Source organism: Sander lucioperca, chromosome 7, assembly GCF_008315115.2.
Source record: "Sander lucioperca isolate FBNREF2018 chromosome 7, SLUC_FBN_1.2, whole genome shotgun sequence".
NCBI lineage: Eukaryota > Metazoa > Chordata > Actinopteri > Perciformes > Percidae > Sander > Sander lucioperca.
Genome location: NC_050179.1, coordinates 26153060 through 26175416, shown reverse-complemented (window position 1 = coordinate 26175416; position 22357 = coordinate 26153060). Strand labels below are relative to the sequence as shown.

General features: G+C 39.2%; 1 protein-coding gene across 1 annotated transcript; it reads right to left on the bottom strand.

The window, feature by feature from the left end:
• Positions 1-4350: 4350 nt before the first annotated feature.
• LOC116046498 (cytochrome P450 2F2-like) lies at positions 4351-17462 on the bottom strand. The gene is made up of 11 exons (XM_036003380.1): positions 17279-17462; positions 15951-16113; positions 13953-14105; positions 13593-13753; positions 10432-10500; positions 10202-10306; positions 8462-8600; positions 6251-6336; positions 5796-5897; positions 5313-5454; positions 4351-5184 (listed from the first exon to the last, which is right to left on the bottom strand). Exons 1-11 carry the CDS (start codon positions 17438-17440, stop codon positions 4997-4999), a joined length of 1470 nt encoding a protein of 489 aa, XP_035859273.1. The 5' UTR covers positions 17441-17462; the 3' UTR covers positions 4351-4996.
• Between the last annotated feature and the right edge of the window lie 4895 nt (positions 17463-22357).

Here is a 22357-nt window from a genome sequence, read left to right as displayed (position 1 = left end):
AACATTAGTGTTTAAATAACTACCATTAACGTTACTGTTAGCTCCCTATGTCTTGCAGGTAACGTTACGTTATAAAGTTTTTAGCTGAAGCATTATTAGGCTAGCATGAATAGTCTATGCCTATTGTACTCTATGAAAGTCTTAGCATAGTTAATTAACTAATGTCACTTGTAATAAGTAATGTTAGTCAGCTGGCGGTCGGCCTTACAACTAATGTTGTGTTAGTTTTGCTAACGTTAAGTTAGCTCTCTGTCTGGCTGCTAACGTTAATGTTAATAGAATAACATAAACACTGTGTAAGGGGCACTTATAAAGTAGAGTAAAGTGCTGCCTTTCTAAGGAACTTTTCAAAAGAGGAGAAGACACCAAAATAGTTTACTCAGAACATATAGCCGGCATTTATTAAACATCAATTATCCAACAGTATGACCTTGTTTCTCTTTTCTTTTGTAATGTCCTTTTAGTTGTGAAAATCAGTATTTCTCTTAGTTTTCAACCCTTTTTCCACATCAGTTGAGAAAAAAAACACAAAAAAATAAAATGTCCTCAGAGCTCTGATGAAATAACCCCAAAATAATAAACCAAAGTCCATCTACCCGGGTAGTATGTTTTTTTTTTTTTAAAGTGTGGTGAGATCTCACGCTTATCTGTACGATGCAAAGAAGAAACGATGAGTAGAAGCAGTCCGTGTTGCAGGCAATATGATCATCCACGCCCTCTGCTCCTCTGCCTCAGGTGTCCAATGGCGAACCCGTCCAATGGAACTCTCTCTCTCTCTCTCTCTCTCTCTCTCTCTCAAATCATGCATAAAAAAAAACCAACCTGCAGGGCAATATTCAATTACTCAATAACTACCAGAGCTGGGAATATAACTCTTATTCATTAATTGTAGTAGCTTAAATTCTTATTTTCACTACACACATGAAACTCAAGCACTAGCATACCAAGTAGTAACATAGCTTCAACATAGCATGGAATAACACTTCAAATCATTAAACTCGTGTTCAACCCCGATTGGTTTCTTAACTTACGCAGTACACTTATCAATACATTTTCACACAATGCATTAAACAACTGAATTAACAGCAAAAAATAGAAAAATAGAGATAACTTTGCGTGCTTGACTCACATCTATCACGCTATGTCTGCTAGTAACACAACTGACGAACACGTGTAAAACACTCACCGGAGAAAGAGAATAGAAGTAAATAAACTTGTCATAAGTTCGACCCTTTTTCTCTGCTTTTCCTTCCTTAGAAGTAGATTTGGTGGGAAAAACGTTTTTTTTTAACTAGCTCTTAAGTGTTATTTCTAACTTTTTTTCACTCAGTGTGGAAAATCCAAACATGGCTTCAGCTCACTATCGTTCCGTTGCTTTTTTTTCCTTCTTCTCTCTAAAAATCAATGTAGCAGTTTTCCTCCCTATGCAGCACCACCACTGCCACCTACTGGACAAATATGGTGTGCAAAGAAAAAATAACTACAAGTAATCAAGAATACATTAATATAATATAATATTAAACTAGAAATAACCTAATCCTGTTTGTAGGCTATTTTCGAGTGGGTTACAACTGCAAACGTTAGGCTTACAGCTTGTAGTTATATATATAGTTTTTATCCTATTCCAGACAGAATTGCAGCAGCAATTTTCCTGCTACAACTGAATTCCCACGGGACTTAGCGAGACTACAGCTAGCCGTCTAAAACACTATTTTACTGTACAGGACCCAAACATAATTTGGTCCGTTTCCATGTAGCATAGTCACTAATATGGTCATAACCACTACAGTGCTCAATTACCTATTTTTGAGGGGGAAATAAAATAAAATTTTTCGCGGCGAAGGCTTGAATGGTCTTCTGGAAGACATCCACCAGACCAGCGGGCGCTCGTTGGATTGTTGTCGGCCGCATGAAGCCAGGAGGGCGGGGAGGAAGCAGAGGCAGGGACGCCGGCCGGGCATGCTAGTCCGGCTAAGGAAACCACAACGATTGACACGGACAAGACTCCTACTCACCAACGGCAGATGGATTGCACACTAAATGGATATTTATGTTACAAATACACACGGGACTGCAGCGTGATGATTATTACCGAAGCCTGGCTGAACACACTCACTCATCCCAGACGGCAGCTAGCAGCTAACAGGGTATGTGAATTTCAACAATGGCTAAGTTGCTAAACGCATCTTGTTGTCATGTAAGGGCCCTGTTCATGTTGCACAGACATTTTAATAGCATTTTGAGTCTGTTAAGAGGCACAAAGGCACTCTTTAGCTTATGCCCCCATAACTGCCGTTTTAGCTAACGGGAGCTCTGGGCATTAGCTACAGAAGCTCCATGTTGCTAGCACCAACTCGGCTCATGGTTTTTGCTATAGACAGTACTCAAAAAAGTATAGCGATCAAGATTAACGTAAAAATTGCCCGGAGTTCTCCTTTAAATAACGAACAGTCCCTTACTGGTTATTCCACAGATCCCAGCAGAATATGTCCCAGACCCTGAGTTTGACTTCAATCAATCAATCTAGAAGTAGAGTGGGCGCCTTACATGTAGAAAAATATAGGACACCAATCTCCCAATAGAATCAATATCTTTCTATAACCAGAAAAATAGATCAACTTACCTCCAAATTGTCTTTGCTGAATAACTTCGGAATGTGACATAGGATAGGATGTTGGTTGGTTAGTGCAGTGATGTAGTCTACGTGATACGCAGGTATACGCAGTATACCCACTAAGAAATCTCCTGGATTTCCATATACCCGTGCACTTAAAAATATGCAATGATACGCAACAACATATATTTTTGTGACAGAACTTTCAATTCAGATATTTGTATTCACAAATACAGGGTTGAGTAATGTGACAGCAAACAAAACCAACACTGCAGAACATGCAGAGACTTTTCTCGTCTTTCACTGACCCGCTCCTCGCTGAGGGCAGTGGCAGTGTGTAGTGCGTAGTGCGTAGTGCATAGTGTGTACGTAGCGACCGGGCCCAAATGCTCCGCCTACACTAACGCCAGTATCCTCCCTACACCACATTTAAGACAAATATAAGTAGCCTATTTTATTTTGTCCTTGTTGCTTTGGGGTCAACTTTTGTGATCCAGGCTCAGGTCCCTGATCTGAAAGCCCTCTTACTGCTTCATATTCCATTATATTTTTGATATTTTTTTAATATCATCTGTGTTTTTCTTCTCATAGGATAAATAAAGGTATTCCCACCATAAATTGGTGCATGGAAGTTTATCAGAATGCAGGATATTAGTCTTTGGTGGACAGTAGTGTAGTGGGTTAGTGTGTTGGTTGGTTCGTGTGTTTATGTGGTTACCATTGTTTTATCTTACACCCTGACCCCAGTCCACCTAGGGGCTTGATATTATTCACTTGTAAAGTAATTCACATTATATAGTATAGCAGTACATAAATCAAATCTCAACTCTTGTTTAAGATATTGTTCATGTGCAAAAAATATGCTTAATCCCATATGGAGTGGTAATGCTTGAAAGTTATGTTTTCTCCGATTTGAGGTACAATGGAGAACTTTAGTTATACCAGCTGTAATCCTCTAGCTAGAAAGGTCATATTGGACTTAAATTGAAGCTTATAAACTTGGGAAGTTTTTCATGTACACTTGAGGCAGTGATATCTGTAATAAAATGCTTGAAAATTATCACTTTTGATGACAATTTGTCAGGCAGACAGACATTGTTTTGTCTTTTGGGTATGTTGAGGGTGATATTTGACAGCAAAAGGCAGCAATCTCCAGAATCATTTTCTGCTAGTTTCCCCTATGTGTCAGGATACACCATGCAAAATATTAGGTTTATATGACCATTTATGTAGTTGCAGTACCTTAATATTCACAATTACATCATTCCGCCAAAAGGGTGTTGATTGTTCCCTGAGACCAAACGGGGCCAAGTTGGGGGTGGTCGTTATCAACTTGTGATGGCCCAAGGTATAAGATAATAGGAAAAAAGAGTGAAAAAAAGTTAGCAAAAAACACCATAGCAACCAGTGCTATCAAATTTTGAAGATTATGTAAACATCACATATCAGCGTCTTTAATGACTCATTGTGCCATTTATAGTAAAACAGGTTTGTTGATACCAATTTTAGTTTTTGAGCTGAGAGAGTATTTTCTTTACCACTGTAACAGGGGTGGGATTTTATGGTCATTTTTAAGAACATTACCAACTCTTTCATGCTTCAGTGAGACCTCTGTCACAGTCACTCCATAATGCAACTGTACTGTATTTTTTTATTATATTTTACTTCTTGCCTTTTGGTTCTGTAATGTACAGTCTATCAACCAAAACAGAGACACAATGGGGAGACTGAAACGATTTGGTTAATATTGCTATTTATTTTTGTAAATCATAAATGCATATCATTAAAATGCTATTGCAATAAATGTTGCACATCAGACTAAAAAGATGACGAATTGGCCAGAATGGCCTCCATCTTATCAATCCCATATATATCAATTAGATATCAAAGCATGCTATTTGAATACTGTACATAGGTAGGCTAAGTGGTAAGTATACATATCAAAGTATGTCATAGAATCAAAAAGTTCTCCAAAATAATAATATAATAATAATTTGTCGATGTTTCGTTGACCCATCCTATGCCCCACCGACCCGGACCTCTGCTATGCAGACTTAGTCACTTTAAAACATCACCTGACTTCCTCCTTTGCTCCTATAATAATTTCTACAGTTGACAGTTGACGACTGATGCTGTCGTTCTTCCTGGGAGGACAGTCTCAATTCAAAAGTAAATCTATATCTACTTAATGGAACACACAGTACATTAAAAGCACATTGTAGCCTGTAACCTAAACAGATATGATGTAGACATGACGTCTGGCATAATTCACTATGTGTGTTGTTAGCTGTCATAGCTTGCATTTAGATAGTGACTGCTGTGAATAGGGCAGCTGAAAACTAAGGAAAGAGCAAATGCCAGTCTGTGTGTCTGCAGACAGCCTCACTGTGTTGCCCTGAGTTGGATCTTCATCCGATAAGGTTTGGGAGTCAGCGTGACCCCATAGACTGGAGTGTAGTCTGGCTCTCCTGCATCCTCAGGCCAGATGAACTTAAACTTCCTCAGCAGGGTCACCATGATGAGGAAGAGCTCCATACGAGCCAGACCCTCTCCAAGACACATACGAGGACCTGGGACATAAAAAAAAGACCTCAAAGTCATCCACAACAGTTTGACTAGACCCACCCTGCCTGTGCATGCCACTGCAGCTGTGATACAACGAGTTCCTTAGCGGTGTTTTTTTTTTTTTAATTTATACCTGCAGAGAAAGGCATGAAGGCCTCTGGTTTAACAAACTCTCCGTGGTCATTGAGGAAGTTTTCAGGGTTGAATTCATTGGGGAATTTCCATTGTCCCTCCTCATTCAGCACTGAGGTCAGGTTAGGGATGATCAGTGTGCCCTGAGGAGAAAATGAAGCAAATGAGCAAAGGGCAGAAACCGGTCACACAATACACTATGTGAACTATTTAAATTAGCATGTCTAAACATGATTTGCTCTAATCGCTGCATGTACGTTGATTCTAAATAGAAAATCTGACCAACATTGAAAGACACTAAACCTTTTTCTTACAATAACTCAAATCAAATGAGAATTAAAATTAGCAGAAAAGTCATGTTTAACTTTGTTCCCAACAGAGGTTACCATACCTTGCCTCCACAATAAGGTACTGTGCTGATACAGTACAGTGAGGTTTCTTTCCACAACACTTCACTATAGTGTTCACTACAGTTGATTCTTACCCTGGGAATGGAATATCCCATGAGCTCTGTGTCTTTAGTTGTACAGTGAGGGGCGCTGAGTGGAGCAGTGTTGGCTATCCTCTGCACTTCATGGATCACAGCCTGGATGAAGAGAGATTTAAACAACATGTTCTTATGCTTTTTGTGATTTTATGGGGCAGAAGAAAAACAATGCAGGCTCCCAGAAGCTCAGCCACAAAACAGTAGACCAATAAACTTGCAATATGGGAACCTGCCAGCAATGTGCTGACAACCAGGCAAAAAAGGTCATGATAAATGTGGTTCAAAAGCAGTGATTCTAATTGATCTACCCCAAGAACCCCAACCTAAACAGATTATTTTACCAGATTTATTGTTAGTAGAGTTTGTATCAAGCTCTAACAATTAAACTCAGACCCATGTGTACACATACAATAAAAATAAAATTATTAAGTGAAATCTGTCTAATTATTTACCTGCATGTAAGGCATGTTGTGTCTGTCATCAAAACTGGCCTGATCCTTCCCTTCCAACACCTCGTCTATCTCCTGCTGACAACGCTCTGACAGATACAGCAGAGAGATAACAATAATTTGAAAGATAATTTTACTAACATAAATTGGCACACTTCTATTGCACTGTTACCTTCCAAAACGGACCCTAAATTAAAATATAGCCATTAAAATACCCCATCATCAATTCAACAATGAATATCACAAACTAAGCAAACTGACTCTGGGAAATATTAAGATATATACAGACACTACTCTGACTCACAGGATGTACACTGTTGCACTGTCTCTGCATCCAGGGCTTAGCACCACCAAAGACTATTGTGATTGGTTTAAAGAAATACAAACAAGTCTGGATGTTTTTTCCCCTATGCCAGAATGTTAACTTGTGCAGACAGACGGGTTTGTAAATTGGGTAGTTTTCTTCTCACAAACTGGCTGTATCTCCTTGCTTAGCTGCTCCATTGCAGGGTAAATCACTTGAGGAAGTTCACAGTGCCTTGACGCTCGATCAGCAAGAGCTTTGGGGTTAGTTTAAGAATGCCTTCCACAAGCACAGTTCTGAGCACCTCCTCTGTGACTGTTTGTGTACAGACTTGACCAAACAGATTCTCTTTCTCATGCACCACCAAAGTGCTAGCCCCCCCTGTTGTGGAAAATCTCTTTGGTGTTTAGTGATGAAGCTGGAAATTAAGATTGTCTGACACACTGGAGTTATCTATGTTATTTTATTTAATCTCTTTTTAGTAGAAGGAGACAATTTAACAGAGTGTCAAGCAGTCTGCAAAAGTGTGTCGAGGAAACAAAGGCTTTCACAGAGTTTTTATGGGTGAGCATGCACTGTATTCTTGTCGACTCATGCATGCTCTTGGGGGAATCACTGGAATTGTTGGGTCTTTGTAAATTATAAAGTGTGGTCTAGACCTACTCTATCTTTAAAGTGTCTTGAGATAACTCTTGTTATGATTTGATACTATAAATAAAATTGAATTGAATTGAAAATTGAATTGACTCAGCGATCCTGGTCCAATGGCTCCTTTAGACGTCTCTTAAGGGGCGTACAGACACATCCTCCTCTGTGGTTCCCTCCCCCCGCCCCCTTTTATCAGTGTAGATAGACAAGAATGGGGAGGAGAGAGAGGGAACGACACACAAAGGGCTGTGGGTGAGATTCAAACTGCACACTCTACCGGGTGAGCACTCTAACCCGGCGGGTGGATTAAAGTGGAAAGATATCTGTTGTTTGGCCATTTAGTCTTTCATCTTGGTCTAGGCTTAGGTTGACTCAGGTTTGTCTCAACTTTTTCTCCCCAGCCTTGAAGATTGTACCCGATCTGAGAACAATCCTGCAGGGGTTCCTCGGTGGGCAGTAAATCTCAGCGCTATGAGAAATTAATCCACGTTGATGTTTGTCAGGACATCTAGGTGCACAATACTTGCATAAGCACCTAAAACAATTCCCCATCTTTTCATTGTGTCTGCCAATTTTGATGAAGAATGGCAATTCCGAAGCAATCTATTTCTTTGGAGTGGAAGTGTGGCTTTGAGAGACTGAGCCTTGCAGGTGGTAAATCAGCCATTTTTGGAATTGCCATTGCAATGTTACTGATGTCTTCATATTGCTTCACTGGCACGCAAACTCCACTTACCAAAACACTCTTTCTGGGCCCAGATGGCATAGTTTAGAGTCTTAATCCTGGAATAGGAGCTTGGTTATTGGATGAGCAGAATGAAGGACTGGATGGACGAGAGACACCTTAGTAAGGTTTTACAGTGAGCACCGAGGGTCTTGAGCATCCCAGCCAGAGTTCAAACTTTGAGAGCAAATCTCTTAAAGGCCTTGACCTTACCTCTGTGGATATCAGAAGCATACATCACTGTAGCTATCTTGTTAAGTGCTGGTGAGACTGGCCAAATGTATCATTCAAGGCAGCCATGGTGTCTGTATAGGGGGTTGGAGAGACAACCACTACACAGGCGTCTTCCAGCTTAAGATGGTCTACTAATAATGGTATTTGAACAACTCAGTCCCAAGACACGAAAAATGCCTTTTCTGTTCATGTCTTTCACATAAAAATAATTCTAAGCATGAAATGAATACATATTTTAGATAGAAAGACAATGGTAAAACTATGGAGCCGGTGGCAGAAAAGCAATTTACATGTGCATGCATACCTTGTATGTGTGGGTAGTTCATAAGGTAGAGGAAACCAGTAAGCAGGGTGTTGGAGGTAGTGTCTGTCCCAGCTAAGTGAAGATCTAGAGCGTACATAATCAGTTGCTCTTCTGAAAAGGAAGAACCATCATCGCCTCTCTAAAAAGAGGAAAATGGTGGTTTTAATACAAACAGACATTAAATGCAATTATGCATTACTGATGCACACAAAAACCCACCCACTGTGGGGCATGAAAACTACACAGACTGTGCACACGTGGGCTAAAGATACATGCAGAACGTGCATACATTTGGTTGTAAGCTTATATGTTTTGACACGGCACACACACGCAAACACACACAAACACACTAGTCTATATCCTTGTGTTCCATCATAATGTAAATTAGTGAGCCACTGGTAAAGCTCATCTGCTAACCCTGACAGCCACACACCCCCCAAAATATGAACTAAGCTCAACACACTTACCTGAGACTCTACACCTGACTGTCCCTGGTCTCCCTGTTCCTCAGTTCTTTCTGTCTCCTTTGCCTGTGACATAGTGACGTTAGTATTTCCATAAGCACCCATTCTTATAAAGATGTTTCCAAATTGTCTTGATATGAGGACTTATTGTACTTACTTGGGGTTTTGGTGTAAGCCTACTGAAAAGGGATCTTATGCCTGTTTTTCATTTCTCTGTCATTTTATCTGAGCAACAACAACACAAATCTTTAACGGCAAATGTCTAAATATGAGTTAGGTTTATGAAATGATCTTGCGTCCTCCACATAAATATTAGAGTTCTTCTGGGACAGAGGATATATATTTAACTGATCAGCCACTTAACTTCATATTGAGCAAAACACAACTGTAGATCTTCAATATTAACCCTAATGTTAGTTCATACACATAACGTTAGGCTTATCGCTGTGGTAACGTTAGTTGTAGTGGGTGCATTTCTATCCAACAAGCTGTTAAACAAGCTAGGCTACATTATATTACACTAACATAGCGAACATTTTGTCATGACTAATTAATTAATTACTCAGCATAATTTCTATTTGAGAAAAGAAAAACTTCATCCGATGTTTAATGTGAATAAAATAGCCTTGAACCGCCTACTTACTACATACCTGTCACTACCCGATGTGACTGTGAGTCTAGTGCAGATCCTAACGTACAGCATGCAGTGGACCAAACCACTGTGAGGCAAGGGAGGGGGAAATCAAACTGTTTCTAAACTTAAAAAGCATTTTTTGGGGTTTGTATTGTTTTACTACTTACACAGATATTTTAAGTATACATCATTATGTTATTTACAATACACAGTATTGTTTTAATGATATTTCTAGGGGGGGACAACCCTTAGATGGGGGGGGGGGTCCTGACCCCCCCGACCCCCCTGGGATTTACGCCCTTGATTCCGCCCGATGCATGTATTTTCTGTTTCCTTCCGCTTTCTTTGTGTTGGAATTTGAAATTCTGTGGATTATTGTTGACTGCTCCTCAGATCTCTGCAGGGTAAATTGAGACAGCTAGCTAGACTATCTGTCCAATCTCAGTTTTCTGTCGCACGACTATTTTGCAGCGGCTCTGTGCGGAGTTTAGCACCGCCCATGACAATTCTGATTGGTTTAAAGAAATGCCATTAAACCAGCAGGTTTTCCTCCCATCCCCAAATGCTGTGTGGAGTAGCCAGACTCTCCTTCAGCGCGCTTTGGAGGAGGGTCTGGCAAAGCAAGACTACAAACACACAGACCTTATTCAGTTCATCCAGATAGCAGTCAACAAAGTCTCGTGGTTCTCCATGGACTCTGGTCTTCTTGTGCTCGTTCATCAAACCAATCGCAAGATTCCGACAAGTCTGAAAAGAATTCAAGTCAACATTCATAATTTGTATTAATTACATGTTTTTCTTCTCACTGATAAATGCCATGTTTAATTCTCAACCCAAGATATTTATTATATTTCTGTATATTTTTAACATACCTCATAATTCTTAAAGCCCTTAGTGAAGGGCAGTGGCAGGCCACGAATAATGGGAAAAGAGTCATACAGCTGTAAAAGAAGATAAATCATTTGTTTATTTCAATATTCATAGTATTGCCATCTTTCCTCAAGCCTAAATACACCTGCTGCAATCACAGAGTATGAATGAACAGATGGATGGACGGACAATCCACAGTTAGGATTTAGATGCAAAGTTTATTCTGACCTTGTATTCGTGCTGAATAGTAGTGCAGGATGTAACGCACACTCAAATCTTTCAACTTGAGTGAGACATGTCTAATGCTGTTTTGCGAAAACCTATCAGTTTTTAAAGTAGGCCTATTATATACTGTTTTCAGTTACATACTTGTATTTTGTGATTTTACTATAACATGTTTATATGCTTTAATGTTCAAAAAACACTTTTTTTTCTTATACTGCCCATGGCTGCTCCTCTTTAATGTGCTATGAAACCGTTTTATAGCTCCCTGTGACTGCTCTTTTCAACTCAGCAATGACTTGCTTATACAGTTTGGATGTGAAATTTTTAACTAGTACAGTGCCCGTTGAAAATGTATGGGGTGCCGTTTGTAAAGCGGCTCACGCTGAAAATAACAGCAACACACATTTAGCTTAAAACAATGTTTAAAAAACTGGTATGAATTTTTGAGGGTCACTTTTTTGCACATTTACAACAATATTTGTCAACTTAGAGATATTTTAAATAGTTAAATCCAAATATTAAATGTTACACCTATTACACTAATGTTAAATTTAAATCTAAATCTAAATATTAAATCTAAATATTGAATCTAAATCTAAATGTTAAATCTAAATGTTAAATCTAAATCTAAATGTTGAATCTAAATGTTAAATCTAAATTTAAATGTTAAATCTAATCTAATGCATATTAGTTAAATATTTAGTTTCACCCGAAACACTTAGATTTAACATTTAACATTTAGATTCAACATTTAGATTTAGATTTAACATTTAAATTTAGATTTAGATTTAACATTTAGATTTAACAATTAGATTTAGATTTAACATTTAGATTTAGTATTTAGATTTAGATTTAACATTTAGGTTTAGATTTAATATTTAGATTTAACATTTAGATTTAGATTGAAATGTAACATTTAGATTTAGCATTTAGATTTAACATTTAACAGTTGACAAATATTGTTTTAAATGTGAAAAAAAGTGACGCTCAAAAATTCATACCAGTTTTTTAAACATTGTTTGAAGCTAAATGTGACAAAATGTTGCTGTTATTTTCAGCGTGAGCCGCTTTACAAACGACGCCCCATAGAAAATGTGCCTGTTTGGAACGAGCCGATTGCTTGGCCTGTGGTACAGCTGCTTGAAGCTTTCTCCAAAACCAAATGTACCCCAAAATTACTTACTGAAGGACCTCAAACCACTTAATATGCAATTCCACTGTATAGCCTACTACTGATTTACAGTATACTTCTACATCAGAGGAAGACATTGTACTACTAAATTTACCTGAAAGAGAACGTAGCAGATTCAGAATTTAATCACAAAATATCACAATTAAAATGTGGAATAATCAGACAGTAGCCTCATGGACTCATGGCGGTGCGCTACCCACCCAGCCCGTTATGAAGGCTAAACAGCATATATCTGCGTTAATCAACCACCAGAAACGGACTCTTTGTGTGTGTGTGTGTGTGTGTGTGCGTGGAGAGAGAGAGAGAGAGAGAGCTTTAGTGTCCTGTCTCGTCATTATCGTTAACGAAGTTAACACTTCGTGTTTATTTCCATATATGCTTAGAGGATTGACGAGTAACCTTGAAGTATTGATTTGATTTGCAGCGTTATTTTGCCGATGGTAATCTTATTACTATTATAACTTGATGATACAGAAGACAAGCCATTTTGTGGAATGATGCATCATCATGTGATATTTGCAACAATGTGACTCAAAAACAGTGTCTGGTAGCCTGCAGTGGTGGAATGTAACGAAGTACAAATACTTCGTTACATTACTTATTTACTTACTTACGTTACTTACTTAAGTAAATGTTTCAAGTATCTGTACTTTACTTAAGTAGAATCAATAGTGCATACTTTTGACTTTTACTTTGTTACATTTTGCAGCAATTATTTATACTTTCTACTCCGCTACATTTCTACAATGTTCCGTTACATTTTCGTTACATTGTCTGATCAGTTTTTCTCCCTGCTAAAATTTCTTCCGGACCGTCACACGTTTGCAGTCCGCAGGGAAGCCTTCAGCAGCGGCTACTGCACCGGCGGCAGTCCGTCCAGCTCCCGGTACCGCTCCCGGTACTACCGCTGCTCCCATTACTGCTGCTGCTCCCAATACTCTGCTTCCGGCACCGTTCACATATGGTTAATATACAACCCGTATATTTATCGTAAAAACACTCCTGGTCCTCCTCAGCTGTGAAGCCATGTACTTGTTGTCCAAGCCCGTGTGTTCTCGGGAAATAAATGTGTGCAGCATTTACTGTCCCGTGGGAAATTATGCAAAGTCGAGCTTCATGCAGATCACCCTGATAGATAACCAGAATTGTAAGTCAGAATATAAACTGGGCCACAGATGGTAAGCACAATTACATTAACCTAAAACTAACTTAATTCAAATGCCACAGCCCATACTGTTTTTTTTTTATTATTATAATATAGACATTAAGAGATTAAATCTTTATGCAAGTACTTTTACTTTAAATACTTAAAGTACATTTAAAATCAGGTACTTTTTATTTTTACTTAAGCAGGGTTGTCATTGTGGTACTTTTACTAAAGTAAATATGTCTCTGGTTATTTGTACTTTTACTTAAGTACTGAGATTCAGTACTTCACCACTGGTAGCCTGCCTATAAGTGCCATCACATTCTGTCTGCAACTTGTTGTCTGTAGCTGGTTGTGCTTTGCATATGTGGGATTCTGAAACGTCCTTAAATTCAGGAATTGCCGTTTGTTTATTCAAAGTCAAAGACTACCTAGGGTGCATGTTAAACTTTGCAGGTGCTTTGGGAATTACACTGTGTCTTTTTGTGTTATTTGTGCAGGTTTAGCTGTAAAAGAGTGCAATCCTTTTGGGAGTTTAAACATCATACTTGTTAATATTTCTGAGCCAGGTTTGAAGGCAGAAACATGCTTTCACTCACCACAGTCCATGGTCCATTAATTATCTTGGTAATCTCAGCAAAGCATTGAACAATAACTTTGATGAACTCATCATCATACTCGTAGCGTGTACCAAACAGAACCTGGCAGATGATGTTGGAGGCTGCATTATGAAACATAACTTGTGGATTCAAGGTATTGCCTGTAAAAGATGATGTTGACATAAAGTATGACACAGCATTGTGCAAGAACACAAAATAACAATGCAAAATTCATTCACATTAATGAAAATTCATAATCAAAATCCATCTTGTAATATTATCAATGATAATAGAGTATTTCTGCTGCTCAGAAAACCCTCCCATCCGTATTAGGATTGTGTGGACCCTCAGATGACATACCAATACTCTTTTCCAGTGTATCAACAGTGTATTGTATCTCTGTCCGAATCCTCTCCTCCATGGAATGTTTCCCCAGACCAAAGTTCCTCAAGGTCGCCAGAGCAAAGCGACGATGGTCCCTCCAACTAGAGCCATAATCTGCAAAAATCACTCCTACAACAGGTGTAATGACACAATGAGTATATAGTATAAGCATGGTTGCACTTGACGACCAGCCATTGTCAGCCGTTAATTATACTAGTAATAATAATAATAATAATAATAATAATAATAATAAATGTTATTTATGGGTGCCTTTCTTGATACTCAAGACACCTTACATCAGGGGCGGGGCTAGATGGGGGGCATGAGGTGGCACCGGACCCCCCTGAAATATGATTGGCCTCCCCTGGTGCCCCCCTCCCCTACACACACACACCCCACACCCCAATCCATTTGGCTAGAGTTCTATCAATCTGACAGTTGTCATTTCAATTGGATCAGAGCACTGTCATTAGGCTGCCTGTTCTGCCAATCTTCCCAGCCCTTGTAACATGACCAATTAATGTTTCCATGACAACTATCCAAAATTATGATACCATGGATCCAGCACTGGAATTGTTTTTTTAAAAAGTGGTAGACTGAGCCTTTAGAAAATGTGGATTGTTTTATTTAGCATAATAACGTGTTGTTCTATCCTATCCAATAATCCTTATATTTATAAGCAGATTTTTTTAGGCTGTAATCTGATAAAAGGCAGTAAACGACGACGACAACAGTTAAAATACTGTGGATTGGCCCATTTATCTGTAATGCAATGAACTCAATTTAGACATATGCAGGAAAAGACACAGAGGATACTTTCCACTGTAACTTAAGACATGTGATTTGATCAATTTACAAGATGTATGCTGTCAATTCAGCAAGGCACAATGACTGATGGGTAATATTGCTTGTAGTCTATATCCACGACATTCCACTTCCGGGATTGCTCTGGTGCTGCCGGAAATTCCGCCGGATCACAATTCACAGTTCCCTATAAACTGAACATGTTTGCTCCCTACAGTTTGGAATCTTAGTTAATATGGCTGAATACCCTGTGCAGTCACTTAGCAGGGAACTACTATGCAATCAGTACACATCTTTTGCTTTTCCTAGAGTAGTGAAGGGAAGCCTTCTACAAAGATAAACTAGGCAACATGTGACCCATTGGCGATTAGAGTTTGCAAACTTGTCTGTTAGTGACAGAGGACAAGCAATTACAGGTTCAAAGGGCTTGAAACAAGTTTAATATCCTGTGTGTCTGTCGCCGATGCTATCCACCTGTAACCCAGTCAAGGAAAGGGTTAACAGAAACCTAGTGTTGGCCAATCGGAGGTGGTTGTGCCTTTGGCTGAGTCTCTATCTAATCTGTCAGAGGGAGGGCAGGAGTGCGGTTGTAGTCCCCAGAGAAAGAGAAGTTGGTAATTTCATGGCGCAGATTAGAACCCAAATTGAAACATAATCAACTAAAATGGCTGAATGTTAGAACATTGTGTCAAATTGGTCGTTATTACTGTGACTTATAAAGTGTCAGGTTTAGTTCCATGATAGTGTCAAAAAACGTTGACGTTGTTCAGTAGCTGGCTCAGAGATTATCAGTTATTGAAATGACTGATTTAGCAGGAGGGGGGTTTGCATGCACTATATCCGTGTCACATTCGCATTAGGCGCTGAGCCCCCCTAAAGGTCTGATCCTAGAATTGCCCCTGATGTGACATTTCATTTCTGTTTCTCCCTTTTCACCATTTCCCAGCACTTCATTTAGTGTGATACAGTAATGATGGCAATAAAAACTTAAACTGCACAACCATATGTTGTAGCAAGATATATAGGAATCATGGTACTTGACCCATCCCTACATACAGTACACGCATAGAAAGAGATATTTCTGACATACAGTATGCACTATATCTTTTTTTTAATAAGTTAAGTTTATTAAAACATTCTCTGCCCTATGACATATCGTGTCTGTTCTACCTTTCCTTTGGGTGGCATCATTGACAAACAGGTCTTGGGGTCGTCCAGCAAAATCAGTGCCCTTGGTCACCATAGCCTCCTTCATGGCCTTCATCCCATTGATGATTACAGCTGGTCTGGTACCGAGGAACAGACTGTAGACATTCCCATAAGACTTCCTCAACTGGGAAAGAACAAGATAACAAGTCAGTGTTAAAATGCATATATATTATATAACTTCAGATATTACTCTTTGAAAGGGCAATTTACTAAAAAACACAAAAAACATATTTGCCCACTAAGCTCAATCTTTTATCATCTGACAAAGCAATTTAAAAACAAGCAAATGAGAACACATGGATTGAGATACAGTTTCACAACTCTCCACACACAAATTTGCAATAATTTTGCTACAATAATGACCCCATGCCTGTACCTATGGTTTTGATGTTGTGTCTGTCATTTTTTGTAGCCTGGTTTTCTGTCATGTCTTGTTTCCTTCTGTTTGTGTGATTTTCGGTCTTGCCTTGTTTTATTTTCTGTTTCCTGTTTTATTTTGATAGTCTGTTCTCTGTCTTGTCTTGTCTAGTTTTACTCTCTGTTTTCCCGCCCTTGTGATTGCCCTAATGTGTTTCACCTGTTTCCCAGCCTTGTGTCACCTGTCTTGTGTTTCCTCGTTACCCTGTGTATTTAGTCTTTGTCTTTCCTCTGTTCAGTGTCAGATCATTGTGTTTGTTTGTTGTGGTCGTTCCGGTCAGTTTGTGTGTCTTTGCTCCTGGACTTTGTCAAGCAGGTCAGTTTTCCAACCGGGTTCACTCCAGGCTTCTCGTCTGTGAGTTTTTGTTTTGCCTGCTGCATTTTTGTTCTCCTTTTGTTGTATATATTTTTGTTGAAATAAATCCTCGAGCTCTACCTGCTGCCTGCCTACCTGCCTGCTCTCTGCATTTTGGGTCCACCTAATCTATGCGAACGTAACAGTACCACTGTTTAGCTATAGTCCAAGTGCACAAGCATTCAACTCTGTACAAGCTGTTGTGAGTAACTTCTACTCTTAGAAGCATACTGTATTGTGCGAAGATTTAAGTGACTTTCATACTTTTTTATTTTACACTTAAAGCAGCCAATATGTTTCATTCATAGTCTAGAAGTGCAGTGTGTTCCAGAAAATGTTGAAACTATTACTATTAGGAATAACACAGTGGCCACAAGTGTAAGTATTGCACCATTGTTGACACATTATAGATAGCTAATATAGTTTAGTAGTAATTACATCAATGCCATAACAATGTCAGGCATTGGAAGAGCAAAACATTAACACATTTTTTATGTTAACACATTAACATTCTTACCCTCTCAAAGTCCTTCAGGGGGTTCTCTAGGCTCAGGTGCAAAATGTTCCCTAGTATCGGCAGGATAGGGGGTCCTGGGGGAAAGTTCTTGGGCCTTTGGGATTTGAGTAGAAGGACGAGGAAGACAAGGCAGAGCCATATCAAGAAGATTGAGGCAAACATGGTTGATGGACTGGACTGAACTGAAGAGGCAAGCTAATTGACTTGCTTTCAAAGTGTAGCTCAGCTCTTAGTCCTGCCCCTTCTAGTTGTGTGGAATGGGAACATCTTACAGAAACGGCACATACTTTTAGAGGCACAAGTCAAGGGCGTAAATCCCAGGGGGTTCAGGACCCCTTCTAAGGGTTGTCCCCCCCTAGAAATATTAAAACAATGCTGTGTACTTAAAATAGCTGTAAATAGTAAAACAATACAAACCCCAAAAAATGCTTTTTAAGTTTAGAAACATTTTTAGTCCCCCCTCCCTTGCCTCACAGTGGTTTGGTCCACTGCATGCTGTAGTTAGGAATCGGATCTGCACTAGACTCAGTCACATTGGTAGTGACAGGTATGTTGTAAGGAGGTTCAAGGCTATTTTATTCACATTAAACATTGGATGAAGTTGTTCTTTTCTCAAATAGAAATGATGCTGAGTAATTAATGAATTAGTTATGACAAAAAGTTCTCTATGTTAGTGTAATATAATGCAACGTTAGCTAGCTTGTTTAATAGCTTGTTGGATTAGCAGGGTTAATATTGAAGATGTTACTACTACAGTTGTGTTTGAAGTGGCTGATCAGTGGGTTTGCTGCAGTTAAATATATATCCTCAGTCCCAGACGAAACCTAATATTTATGCGGAGGACGCAAGATCATTTTATAATTATAATATGACCGCGTGGTGAACCTATGAACCTAATTCATATTTGATGAGCTTTACTAGTGGCTCACTAATTTACATTATGATCAGCTAATTTAACAAGTGTACAAAAGTATTGTATTTCTTTTATATGGGGACACTTTTTCAAAATAAGTCATATGTTTTAAGGTATTTTTGTGTCCCCTTCAAAAATTGCTCTTCAGAAATTTTATGTTTATTGTTAGACTGTTAGATCAGATTTACGCCCATGGCACAAGTTGACACAGACTTTGTTTTTTAATCATCCACTATAAACTACGGTGGCCCTGATGTGCAAATCACAACAGTAAATAGAAAAACGCAACAGCAAATCATAAAACACAACGGCAAATAGGAAAACACAACGGCAAATAGGAAAACACGACAGCAAATATAGAAACACAACAGCAAATAGGAAAACACGACAGCAAATATGAAAACACCGGTTTTCCAATAACTATGAAAAACATCAGTCGCAACTTTACAATAGCCGTCCAGATAATGTGTAGATGGTTTACAAAGTATTTTTTAACTACTTAACAAGGTATTATAGTCATCTGTTGCAACTTTATAATAACCAGCCAGACACTGTTTATAGATGGTTTACAAACCAACTAGTAACCCTTAAAGTGTTGGGAATATCTGGTCTATCTATGTAATGTTTATAGATGTTTTAAAAATGGTTTCTTAAAGGTTTACAAACATTTTTTTAATCATTACCAGATACCTAATATAGTATATGAGGGATATAATGTGTGTAATAATAAACTGTTAATTTACAGCACAACTAATAATTAGTAAACATTATTAATTATAATTTAATTGTTTGTTAACAGTAAAATGGTTGTTTGCTAACAGTTAAATGACAATTAACTAAAGATTATCAATTTACCATCTATTAATGATGGCTATTATAAAGTGTTACCCAGTTTCTATCGTACTTTATTAATGTTTAGAACATTATTGTACTTGGGTAACTCAAATACATCTTCTAACAAATGTTTTCTGCCTTCCTCTATGCTCTTTTCTCTTTTGCTTCTGATCATCCCTAACCTGACCTCAGTGCTGAATGAGGAGGGACAATGGAAATTCCCCAATGAATTCAACCCTGAAAACTTCCTCAATGACCAGGGAGAGTTTGTTAAACCAGAGAACTTCATGCCTTTCTCTGCAGGTACGATAGCATAAAAACAAACACCGCTAAGGCTCTCATTGTATCAAATCTGCAGTTGTATGCACAGACAGGGTGGGTTTAGTCAAACTGACTTTGAGGTCTTTTTTTAGGTCCCAGGTCCTCGTATGTGTCTCGGAGAGGGTCTGGCTCATATGGAGCTCTTCCTCATCATGGTGACCTGCTGAGGAAGTTTAAGTTAATCTGGCCTGAGGATGCAGGAGAGTTAGACTATACTCCAGTCTATGGGGTCACGCTGACTCCCAAACCTTATCGCATGAAGCTCCAACTCAGGGCATAAGTCCCAGAATGAATGCTAAATGTCGTTTTGACCTATCATTAGGCAACAGACAACAACCAGCCAACAACATGTTGAGCTACCTAAAATGTGGCCCCAGTACCTCGCCAAGACAGGAATAAGCTGCTTTCTTCATGCTAACCTAGGAAACCTCCACACAAAAATGCAACACATCTGGAGCATTTTTGTACAGCCTATAGCAGGGGTGTCAAACTCATTTTAGTTCATGGGCCACATACTCCTAATTTGATCTCAAGTGGGCCAGACCAGTAAACTACTCCAGAAAGATCAGAAACTTTATCTGCCACAGAGTTTCTTGTCATCTTGATGTTGGCAAACGCAAGTTGTTTCTGCTACGACAGCATACTAAGGCCATTTTAGGAAAAAATAATGTTATGGACCCGGGAGAGAGTGGTAATATTCCGAGAAAAAACAAAACACCATTAGGCCCACGGGCTGAACTTGCTCGCCGAAACTACCATTTCCACCTCTTCCAAGTAGGAGCTCTCTGGTTTTGTACCCCAATGGTTGGCTTGTCTAGTAATAATCCTAAATCCCTGTCTATCCTTGCTGTCTTTATCTCGATGCATCGTAAGCCTCTAACTCTTCAGGGTTCAACGTTGAGTTTTTTTTTTTTTTTTTCAATTGCCTGGTCGGGCAAATAAAATTATTCTACTTGCCCAAAGTAAATTTTTACTAACCTCTGTACAAATAGCTTTTTTTAATTAGTGGTTATTAAATGACAACAAAGACTCAAGTACATTTTTATATTTAGAAGTTTCATCGTCATCGTCCAGGAGAAAACTCCTTCTTCCAGGATGCTTGAAACAGTCTCTTTCGCTTTAGCTTGTACGCAGCCGTCATCATCATCATCTTCTAACAAGAGAGCCACCAGTTACGCGTCACTAACGGCAACTCAATTCTTGATTGGCCAATGGCACATTCAAATCAAACCATTCAACAAGCATTCTCCGACATGGGCAAGGGGAGAGGGGCAAGAGAAAGATAACGTAATTTATAATTTAAAGATAATTGCGGAAAAAAATGATTAAAACTTGTTATGGTTGCTATATTTACTTGCCCTGCGGGGCGTTTAACTTGCCCCAGGCCATTGGGCAACCCTTATTGTTGAACCATGCTCTTTCTTAGTAAGACAATTACAAAGTCAGCCTACTATCACCTCAAGACTATATCTAGAGCTAAATTGCATAGGATTTGGAAAAACTTCTCCACGCATTTATCTTCAGTAGACTCTAGGGCTGGGTACCGAATTCAAGACTTTTTAAGCACCGACCGAATTGCCTCTAAAGCATCAAGTATCGAAAAATGCCTTGTCATTCAATACCCAATTTCAATACATAAGGAGTAAATCTCATCAGCGTCAGTAAGCCAATCAGCATGCAGCATGCTTCTACCAAGATCTAATAATGTCTGTGATTGGCAGTCTAACGTTGCACGTCTCAGAGGCAGGCTCACATAGTAGGAGCTGAAAAATAAAAAGATTTGTGTAATTTATATTTGTTTTATGAAATTGGTAACAAAATAAATATCGTTTAGGAACCGTATCGAAGTCACGGTATTGGTATCGCTACCGGTATCGAATATTTTGTAACGATACCCAGCCCTAGTAGACAAGACTACTGTAATTTGTCTTTACAGGTCTGCTTAAAAAATCAATTAGACAGCTGCATTTGATTCAGAACTCAAGTCACTAAGACCAGGAAAGTGGATCACATCCCTCCAGTTCTGAGGTATTTTACACTGGCTTCCTGTCCCTCAAAGAATTGATTTCAAATTACTACTATTGGTTTAAAAAGCACTGACCGGTTTAGGGGCAAAATACATTTCTGATCTGCTGCTAGATTATGACCTCCAGGTGGTCTGGGACAGCTCTTCTCTCTGTCCCCCGAGTCAGAACTAAACACGGAGAAGCAGCGTTCAGCTTTTATGCACCACATATCTGGAATAAACTCCCAGAAAACTGCAGGTGCGCTGCTACTCTCGGTTCTTTTAAACCAAAGCTGAAAACTTTTCTTTTTCGTTTAGTAAGGCTAGTGTAAAAGAATGTTCTGCCTCATTATTTGGGACAGGCTGTGGCTGATGAGGAATGGATGCTAAATTTGCTAAGTTTGCATTTAAGTGCTTCTTCTTACTTAGCGGATTCACCATTCTTTTTCTATTACCTATTACAAGATTAAATTGAGGTAGAATTTAATACACAAGGCCTGGGTTTGTCCTGGAAAGAGTCATGAGTGCCACTATGTGTGCAGCTTGGACCCGGCACATATCAGTTAAAGCTTGCTGCATTTTGTACACAAGCATCCTTATCAGTCTGGGGAGAAGGAGTTAGCTGCCATCCTAGCAGAGGTGCCTGGTGTTTTACTTTTGGCCAGGGGTGAATGATGGGGAGTATGGGGGGGTAAATTTGGCTCCAGCATCTACCAACTGCTTCATCTTGTCAGTGAACTCCAACATGGGGCAGGGGGAAAGAGGGGAAACGGTGAGTGGAGAGAGCGATGGCATGGGCGGGGTATCAGGGTTGGTGAGGGGGTTTGAGGGGTGTTGGATGGGTGAAGAGTGGGGTTGAGATTTCTGTGTCCGATGGTCAAATCTCTGCTCAGGTGGGGGCTGTGGTGGATCACTGCCGCCCTTTGTTATGTCTTCCTCGTTTAGATTCGTCTTGTCTCGTGTCCTTGGCCGAGGGAGCAGATGTGTGGGGCAGAAAGTAAAGTAG

What these genes read in the sequence shown, in the direction of transcription:
- LOC116046498 (XM_036003380.1), bottom strand. Translation starts at nt 17,440, where the DNA reads ATGTTTGCCTCAATCTTCTTGATATGGCTCTGCCTTGTCTTCCTCGTC. An exon ending in TGATGCCACCCAAAGGAAAG is followed by an intron (nt 14,106 to 15,950) that starts GTAGAACAGACA and finishes CACCTGTTGTAG; the next exon opens with GAGTGATTTTTGCAGATTAT. An exon ending in CTTCATGCCTTTCTCTGCAG is followed by an intron (nt 5,185 to 5,312) that starts GTATAAATTAAA and finishes TTTATGTCCCAG; the next exon opens with GTCCTCGTATGTGTCTTGGA.